General features: G+C 47.6%; 2 protein-coding genes across 6 annotated transcripts; both read left to right on the forward strand.

Moving 5' to 3' along the window:
• The first annotated feature begins 241 nt into the window (after window positions 1-241).
• Window positions 242-6038, forward strand: cyld3 (cylindromatosis (turban tumor syndrome) 3). The gene is made up of 17 exons (XM_086012296.1): window positions 242-330; window positions 536-727; window positions 851-965; window positions 1030-1187; window positions 1252-1716; window positions 1788-1893; window positions 2058-2512; window positions 2667-2832; window positions 2917-3058; window positions 3139-3264; window positions 3466-3557; window positions 3640-3703; window positions 3908-4094; window positions 4163-4271; window positions 5122-5240; window positions 5325-5532; window positions 5606-6038. The coding sequence occupies exons 2-17, from the start codon at window positions 557-559 to the stop codon at window positions 5788-5790; spliced, it is 2868 nt and encodes a 955-aa protein (XP_085868422.1). The 5' UTR covers window positions 242-330; window positions 536-556; the 3' UTR covers window positions 5791-6038.
• On the forward strand, window positions 5715-9020 carry emc4 (ER membrane protein complex subunit 4). 5 transcript variants are annotated; one of them, XM_086012375.1, is made up of 7 exons: window positions 6101-6201; window positions 6312-6394; window positions 6788-6921; window positions 7842-7956; window positions 8032-8185; window positions 8279-8439; window positions 8599-9020. In XM_086012375.1, exons 3-7 carry the CDS (start codon window positions 6818-6820, stop codon window positions 8632-8634), a joined length of 570 nt encoding a protein of 189 aa, XP_085868501.1. In that variant the 5' UTR covers window positions 6101-6201; window positions 6312-6394; window positions 6788-6817; the 3' UTR covers window positions 8635-9020. The 5 variants fall into 5 exon arrangements, with proteins under 5 accessions (XP_085868526.1, XP_085868491.1, XP_085868517.1 ...); XM_086012384.1 differs by having other exon boundaries at window positions 6791-6921; XM_086012400.1 differs by lacking the exons at window positions 6101-6201; window positions 6312-6394 and adding an exon at window positions 5715-5838.
• The last annotated feature ends 622 nt before the right edge of the window (window positions 9021-9642 follow it).

A 9642-nucleotide genomic window follows, 5' to 3' on the forward strand; every position in this document is an offset into this window, starting at 1 on the left:
GAAAATATTATAGTAAAGAAAAGAATTTGGGGGTTGACTACCACTTTAAAATGCCCATTCATTTCAAGTGTGAAATAAATGTTTATTTCAATAAACAAAATATTGGTGGGTATAAATACCAGTTAGTTGCCGATATTTTGCACATTGTAATTGTATTTTAACGTAGTTATAAAGAAATCCTTCAAAGGAATGCCCACGTTTGAGCTGATTGGCTGTGTAACTTTTCCGTCTTTTCATTGGTTGGCACTGCTGTCTGTCACCTTGCTTCCGGCTTTACCGTTCGGTTTGTTGTGAGAGTTCCTGACTTCTGACTGATTGACATCGGAGTTGGTAAGTTTTTCGAAAAGTATTTTTCCCCTCCGAAGACTCAAACTAGGAATGTGTCGCCTGAATAATACTTGTCACAACTTGATCTTCAACCAAATCTGAAATGGAAACATTTACCTTAATGCGCGGCGTTACTGTGTTTAGTCGTCATAGGAAATCTTGTTTTTTTTTAATCATAATTGAAAGTTTTCCTTTCTCTGTCGACCAGTTGCGAGTAACCACACAAAACATGTCAGGAGTCCATGACCTAAGAAGGAAAGGACGACCCCCGAAAATGTTCTTGCTGTCGACCGAACAACATGTCCAGGGCCCTTCGGAAGGTACCATCGTGCTGCCGCGGGGGTCTATGTGCTCGGACAGACAATCGAGTAGGAGCAGAGCCGACTTTCTATATGTCAAGGTAACAGTGATCACGATTTTGAAATACTTTACCATCACGCACAACGGCTTTCTTCCGCTGTAATTACCAGTACTTAGGGTGTGATCATGTCAAATAGGTGTGTCCTCTCTGGGTTCTCCTCAGATGCTGGAACTTGACATCATTGTACAATTGGATAGAAGGGTTCTGCTTGAAGTTCCAAGTGAATGTGTTGGCCTGTTGGAGCCTGTGGCCCAAGAGGCTCGCCTGGAACTACTACGTAAGTTATGAACGGACATCAGAACGGTTCAACGGGAACCTTAGTTGTGCTGTTTTTCTTCCAGGCAATCGTGAGAAGCTACACGACTTGGCCAACTTACCCGCTGGCACACCCCTGTGGGTCCAAATGGACCAAGCGGACGAGCTTGCTGAGGCCGAACTCAAATACGTCGGGCCGCTGACGGCAGGGAGCAGACCTCAGTATTTTGGGGTGCAACTCAAGGTAAAGTCGCCTCTGCTTATTCTTCTATTCATCAGGTGGTTCAATCACCTCTCCTCGGCCGCAGGGCTCGGCGGCGTGCAAAGGCAAGGGCACCGGCGGCGGTCTCTTCACCTGCCCCGACGGCTCTGCCGTCTTCCTCCCGGTCAGCCACATCAAGCTCAGACACTGGTCCAACGGCAACGAGCCAGACGACCAAGAAAGGAAGCGGCCTCCCCGCCGCAGCATTGTCCGCAACCATCACAACAACAGTCGCCCCGCGCACGTCCAGCCGCCCGGCGGCAGTGCCGGACATCACGTCCATCTGCCTCTGGCCGTCGTTCCGACTCAGTCTCAGTCTTCCGGCGAATCAACCGAGCAACCGTCTACCGGAACTCAACGCCCTCTTCGCGGCCCCGCGGGGCCCCTGCCATTCAGTGTGGGCCAGCGGGTTACTGTCTCCTTGGATGGCTCGACCGTAAGCGGAGAGGTGCGCTTCTGTGGTCCGCTACCGCGTCAACCATCATCTTTGATTTACGTGGGGCTCTTGCTGGTCAGTTGTTTCCTTCATTCCGGGGATGTTTTGACGGTGGGCGGAATATTAATTATTAGCCGTTGTTTCAGGACACTCCCACGGGCAACTGGGATGGCCATTACAGAGGAGAGAAGCTTTGCCAAATTCCTTCTGTCTTGTATGGAAAACTGCTGCCTGCTTCGAATGTGTCCCCAGGTAGAGGAATCCGATTTAGATGCTTTTTAATGAATTGTAGTGAAACCCATATTGGTTTGTTTTCAATTAATCAAGTCTCATTTTGAGAAAAGACATGGCCTCAAAGCACTGTTTTTTGTTGTTGAAGAATTGTTTGCAAAAATGACTCTTGTTATCAATTGCAGAGTCCCAGCATCACGCCGTCCCTCCCCCCCAAGTCCTCAAATCCATGACCAAAAACTCGCCACCTGCCGCCAAACCGGCCCCTGCGTTGACGCCCACCTCTGCCTCCAAAGTGGCCCTGTTGCCGCCCGGCATCAAACCCCTCAAACCCGTTCCTCCTCCACCTCCGCCAAAGCCGCTCCACGATCACCTGCCTCCGCCCCCGCCCCCGCCCCCGCCCCAACCCCCGCAGCCGCCGCCCAAACCCGCCGAGCTGGTAGTGGCGCAGCACACCAACGGCACACACGCCCAGCCCTCGCCACCCGGCTCACCGGACGCGGACTGGGGTGTGCCCGTGGACGCGGAGGACCTGGAGTTGGGCTCCATGGTGGAAGTGAACGACCCGCCGCTTTACGGTGTCATCCGCTGGATTGGCCGCATCCAGGGAGTTCATGAGGCGGTGACGGGCATCGAGCTGGTAAATTAACCCCATCCTCCTGGAGCCGGGCGCTTCTTTAAGACTGATTTTATTTTATTTTTCTCATTCAGATTGGCAACGTAGTGTACTGTAAGTAAGGGAAACCGTATTGACATGATTGAGCAGATAAGTGCCACTTGGTTTGCCCACGCAGGAGCAGGAGGTGTCGGCAGGATCCGACGGCACGTACCTTGGCGAGCGCTACTTCCGCTGCCCGCCCAACAAGGGGCTCTTCGTCAAGCTCGGTAACTGCCGGCGAGATTCCAGATTCCCCGCTCCCGAAGCTCGCGTCAATCAAGTGGAGCGCTGCAACTCCATAGGTGACCAGGTTGCCTCGTGCGCTTTTTGGCCGCGTGTGCTGAGCAGGTGAATTCAACGGTCATGTTTTGGTTCCGGCTGGGCAGCTTTTGCCGAGTGGGACAGCGAGCGTGTGGAGGATGACACTCTTCCCGCCGACGGGGACGAGGCCAAGGAACTTTACCAGGGCTGGAAGAAAGGCATCCAGGGTCACCTCAACTCCTGCTACCTGGACGCCACGCTGTTCAGGTGCCGTGCTGACGAAGATCCCGCGTTCAGGAAAGCCTCTTACCGCGTCACTCGGTTTCACTCCGTCTCGCCGTCCGCAGCCTCTTCTCCTGCTGCAGCTCGGCAGACTGGCTGCTGTTTTGGCCCTCGGACGACACGCGACCCGATCCGAGCTCCGGTAAAGCTCAGGACCTGCTGCGCTGCGAGATCGTCAACCCCCTGCGCAGGTCCGCCTGTCACTTGACCTTGGTCTGACCTTTCTCCTTTATATGTCATTTGACCAAGGAAGAGTGCTCAAGAAAAGCGGGTAAAGGGCTCTAATGAGCCTTCATTGCTCCCGCCATAGTTTCAGTTCAGTCGAAAAGATGTCACATGATGTTCCACAAAATGAACTCTGACATTTGCCTTAAGGCCTGTCTGTTTTGCAGGTACGGCTACGTGTGCGCTAGTAAGACCATGGCCTTGAGGCGACTGTTGGAGGCGGCCAACCAAGACGCAGGCTTCACCAGCCAGGAGAAAGGTATGTGAGCGAGAGCGCCTTGCACTTCCTGTTTGTGCACCAGGAATGCCGCCACGCCGCTTCTCCTTTCATCTCTGCCCAGATCCGGAGGAGTTCCTCAACAAGCTCTTCCTGCTCCTCCGTGTCGAACCACTCCTCAGGATCAGGTGGCGCCGCACGTCCTGGCTGCTCTCTTCCTCACGATTTTTTTTCCCCCGTTATTAATTATTATGATTATTATAGTGTCTTACCATACACCACCAAACATCTATATCTTGTTTTTTTTTCTGTCTGTCTATATCTGAAGTGATTTAATTTCCTTCTTGGGATGAATGAATGACGCATGTGTCCTCTTCTTTCTACCCTCCTAGATCGTTGTCTCAAAAGCCGCAGGAGTGCCACCTGTACCAGCTCTTTCCGCCTCACGTTCCTCGTTTGCCCTCCCCCGCAGACGCATCCGCTTTGCTGCCCTCGCCGCTGTTTAGCCCCATGAAGGTGGCCAGCGTCCAAACTTTGCTGGAGTCCTCCTTCATCCATGCTGGACTCAAGTTAGCTGAGGTAAGCGGAGGCACGGCACAGCATTGCATCTGGTAAAATCCTTCTACTGTATTTGACCCCTGCCACAGGCTCCGTCCTGCCTTCTTCTGCTCATGCCCCGCTTTGGGAAGGACTTCAAGATGTTTGACATCATCTTTCCCACCCTCAACCTGGATATCACAGACCTGCTGGATGACAGTAACTGACAATTGATCCCAATGTTCAGTAGGGTTGAGAAGGATGCCAAAGTTGCAGTAAATTCTCATGTGAATAAGTTCAAATGGGGGATTTTTGAAACGTTCCGAATTGGAATGCAGGAAATTTAAGAAAAAATGGCAACAAAAAAAAAAATACACCAGTATTGCATTCATATACTGTAGCGTGACAACACCAACACTCTACCCCAAAATCATGTTCAATCCCTAATTTGCTCAAAAACGCACATTTAAAACTGTAATGGCTTTAAATGGTAGGTCATTGAGTTGAGCCAAACAATAAATAAAACAATGAGCTAACAATTCAATAGGTGGAAATGAATCTGAATACACTTACATTCTTGGCTCACCAGTTCCATATGCACTGAAGCATTACAGCGATGCGCTTTTAACAAAACAGGCTTACTCAAATGTATGTAATCTAACTATTTTCCCTCGTTATTCTCAAAAAAAAAACATCCAAACTTTCAATATCATGGATGAGAGGTCATATATTTGGCCTCAAGCTATTTTCAACACTTTCAAGTCGTGAATAAAGCACAAAAAGAAGACTCACAATTGTATTAATTGTAATTGTGAAAAACTATTAAATTGACCATATTGGGACATACTGTAGATTTTCCCAAACTAAATTCAAGTTTCCTGTTGGGAGTCAACATTAAATTTAGTCAATTCCTGATTTGTTCCCATTAATTCCCATGGGAAGTGTTTCTTTCAAAACGCCGCTATTTTTTCCCAAATGTCTGATCACATTGTCATATTTTTATGTCATCATGCTTCCTTTTATTGGAGTGTAATGTGCATGTCATCTGCGTGTGTGCGCATTTCTTTAGCTTTGAGGCAGTGCAGTATCTGTCAGGCTTTAGCCCAGTGGGAGTGTGCGGAGTGTTACGATGACCGAGAGATCACACCGGGACACCTGAAACAGTACTGCAACACCTGCAACACTCAGGTACAGTACCTGGGCTGGGCCCCGAAGCCTGCCACTGACCGCAAGGTGTCTCGCAACTTAGTCAGCATCGGTCCTTCCCGTCAGGTTCACAGGCACAGGAAGCGAACATCTCACTGCCCGCTGGAGATGGGCGTCCCCGAGGGAGCGTGGAACGCCCCCCTCGACTGCGCTCGCCAGCAGATGTCTCTGTTTGCTGTGACGTGCATCGAGACCAGCCACTACGTTAGCTTCGTCAAACACGGGCCTATGCCCTCCGATTGGCTCTTCTTTGACAGCATGGCCGACCGCCAAGGTGAGACGCAAAGTCACTGCTCATTCCGTCCAACCGCCTGTCAGCCGAATTAACCTGCTGGATTTTTGTCCAGGAGGTGAGAACGGCTTCAACGTCCCTCTGGTGAGACCGTGTCCCGAGGTGGGCTGCTACCTCAGCCTGTCGGAAGAAGAGCTGGGCAGGGTGGACCCCGCCTCCCTTCCGGAGCGCGCCCGCCGGCTGCTGTGTGACTCTTACATGTGCTTGTATCACAGCCCTGAGCTCAGTCTGTACAAGTGACAAGTACACCTCTTCCAACCATGATGTCATTAACCTCTCATTCCTCTCGTGAGCCTGACAACAACACCTTTGTGTTACAATGACAATTGCACTGCCATTTTATGATGTGTGACGTCATGGTTCCCAGTCTTGAATGTTTGCACTAAGATAGCCATGATGTCCGAACTTGAATCATTCATGCGTTGACTTATTAACTGGCGGCTATGACAAAGGATCAAATGTGTAATAAAATCCTAATATTAACGTAATTTGATGTGGACAATATAGTACTTCTCTCGAAAGGCCACAAGGGGCATTGTCAGTCATTGCGCACCAAACTCGTCATTGCGACGCCGAAGCAGCGAAGAAGAGTGGACTACTGTCATCGTCCAAAAAACAAATCACTAGCATCGCTTTCGACTCTTTCAAAAGGTAAACGCAGAATTGTGTGGCTTTGAAAGGCTCGTTTAGTCACATAGTCACCCTGTTGTACTCAAACGCGGCTTCACTCTCGGGACAATACTCGTTTTGGCTTTCTCCAGGTAGTATGCTAGCAGCTTCTGCTAATTGAAGCTACAGCGCCACTCTTAACACAAGCAAAACGATCGAAAGGCAATCGAATCTGGTGAGTGTTGCAAAATGAACAAAAATTAATATGATTTGGCGAGTGATATGTAATGTAAATGTCGTCGCTGAATGAAATAATGCAGGTGACCTTTTACATGACGTCACGCCCACTTCCGGGTTAGTAAACGACGACCTTACTTTACCACGAGTCAGCAAACTCAAAATACGACATTTAATTTACGCATAGCCGGTGAGCAAACAAGATACCAAAATCCCCACTTGGATTCTATACCTTCTTCAAGTAGCTCAATACCAGGGCAAATCTCGTCAACACCAGTAAAAGCCTTGGAATCATTTATGACAAAACATGGAACTTCATATACTTTGTATTTTTATTCATTTAATATGTAAATGATGATTTCAGTTTGTGTGTGTCTTTGTTTATCTTTAGCAGGCTTATCTCGCGGTCCATTCCGTTGTCATGGCATCTCCGGGGGGACAAGGAGGGGGAGTTTTGTCCACGCGAGGAGGAGCCGGTTCCAGGAGGATGAAGTGGGCTCTGGAGCTGAGTTTAGGCAACACTAGGTAAATGTAAAGAGATGTAATTGCAGTGAAGGGAAAATCTGGGAGTAATTGACAACCCTGTGGAGGTTTATAACTGCCTATAGACGCCACAAGATGGCGGCAAGAGCCAATAGATTATTATAAGCACTTGACTGAAACATTTCACGATAAGCACACGTGTGAAATAAACAACAGCGTTGCTCTTCTCTCAGGGCTAAGAAGGTCCAGTCGACATTCTGATGCTATTGACAGTTAAAGGTCCAGAACCCATCACGTGTAATACATCTATCCGCATGATAAGATGCATCATAGAGAAGGGAGCATGCATAGAAATGGGAATTCAATAGTCAATGAAAATGTAGCTTGTTCTGTCAGTATTGAGTTCAGGAGAGTTATTCAGTATCGAGGAAGAAAGTGTTTACTTCCGTTTGTTTGTTCTGCTACATGTTTTAAAAGACAAGTTGTCATCGATCCAGATGCCCAGATACTTCTGACAGAAAAACGCTTTCCGAAGGAGTCCCATCAAGAGTTCTTTTGTTCCTCATATTTGACTTTTTTTGGGATGAGTTTCAAGTTGCGTGAATGTAAACCAGTTTTAAGTTTAGCTCGAGAACTTTGGATTACACAAAAAATCAAGTTGTAGGTTTCACAGCACAAGATGAAATGAGGAAATCGAATAAATCTATAATTTACGTACAGAAGAATTACCGTAAGCATTTTCTGACATCAGTGCTGAACTCGTTCAGGAAAATAAAAGTGGTTCTAAAGCAGACCCTTGCGGCACCCATTTACAGAAAATAAGATCCTTTTCAGCTGTAGTAAAGGGCTTAAAGGATGAAATATATTGTTGACATGAATGTAGAATTGTTTGCTACTTTACGGGTGAACACTGGTTAATTTGACTTGTTAGTTGAGATGACAGCAGCGCTGCTTTGCTCCAGGTGTCGAAGCGACCGGCAGGCCGGCCAGGGAGATGTCGTTTATCCCATCGGCTATTCGGAGAAGCCCGTTCCCGACACCAGCATCCAGGAGACGGACAAGAACCTGGTGGAGAAGGTGAGTCTGGATGAAGAGGCCGTATGATTTTTTCTGTTGGTGAATTGTTGACTGTGCTTCCTCCTGTCTTGACAGAGATGCTGGGATGTGGCGCTGGGCCCCCTCAAACAGATCCCCATGAACCTGTTCATCATGTACATGTCGGGGAACACCATCTCCATCTTCCCCATCATGATGGTTTGCATGATGGCTTGGAGGCCCATACAGGCTCTGATGTCTATGTCAGCCAGTGAGTACCTCGCCTTGCGGAAGACGGTGGCCTCTCCACAAGGGGGCGCCACTTAGTTCATCATCCTCTACTTGTCTTCTTTGTCTTGAACAGCTTTCAAGCTGTTGGAGAGCTCCAGTCAGCAGTGGCTTCAGGGACTGGTCTACCTGGTGGGTAACCTGCTGGGCTCGGCGTTGGCCATCTACAAGTGCCAATCGATGGGGCTGCTGCCCACGCACTCGTCCGATTGGCTGGCTTTCATCGAGCCACCTCAGGTAGCATAACAGGCGTCACTTCTGATGTTTCAAAGGGTCATAGAATGAATCAACTGAGCTGGAATGCTAGAACATGCAACCAAAAGCTACACAAATGTTTGCATTTCATCATTAAGATTGACTGTGTAATTAAATTGACACAGACGTGTGTTCCCTCAGAGAATGGAGATGATGGGCGGAGGGATGGTGTTGTGAAGCAAGTGGTGCGCACACACTCGTCAGACTTCTGTCGCGGCAGCCTAGAAGACCCCGGAGGAGGATGCAGGATTCGACGCACTATTGGTGGCTGGCGTTTTTGCTAATGTGCTACTTTGTTTTGCCTTGTTTTTGTATCATTTTGGACAGATACATTGTTGTTTATCAGCCACAACCTTTTGTGTCCTCTGCATGTTTCATAGAATGACTTCTATCACCTGACACTTGGGAGTTTTTTTTTTTTAAGTATGATCATGTTCTGAAAAGAGTTATTGCTCTTCATTCATATGCTTCCTTTTAGCACATCAGCCAGCAACATGTAACTAACCTCTTAATTAATTTATACGATTTTGCCCTCTTGAAATAAATCCCTGATTTCAAAAGAAGCTTGTGCATAGTCACAGACTCAGTGGCATGATGAGAAAAGTGAGTGCAGAGAAATGTGTTTTGGTTTACATTTTTGATTAAAAAAAACTGCAGCAAGAACAACTACTAAAACTGCTTTATCTGTTAAAAAAAATCAAATGTACACAAACGATAAAATAAAACCAAACATTTTCATGATGTAACTGAACCGAGGTAGGCGAAACAAGGCAAATGGGTTAAACAACAACAAAGTTGACTAATTACATAAAATGTGCAAGAGCTTAATTTTGACAAAAATCTTAACAAACAAGCCATTGAACTTTTTAGACTTCAGGCTCACTTGACTCTTAATTGCTCTTATGCAATGAGCGATTCCGCTTTAATGCGCATGTGCAGACTTGTTTCAGGTAGGTTCGCAATTAGCAAAACAAACTTGGCATACTGAGAGGAAAATGAAACTATATCGAGAGGCGACAGGAAAGCAATCGGTTTTGGTTATTGTTTTAAATATCAGAACCTTTCAACCTTTTTCACGGTGCCACCGAGTGTATACGTAACCGTCAATAGACAGTTGCTCTTGTCAGGACCAGGACCAGCAGCACTACTGTGATCATGCACTTAACTCTCAAGATGGAGTTCATG

This window comes from Filicampus tigris, chromosome 2 (assembly GCF_054856515.1).
Source record: "Filicampus tigris isolate MCC_2025a chromosome 2, RoL_Ftig_1.0, whole genome shotgun sequence".
Lineage (NCBI taxonomy): Eukaryota > Metazoa > Chordata > Actinopteri > Syngnathiformes > Syngnathidae > Filicampus > Filicampus tigris.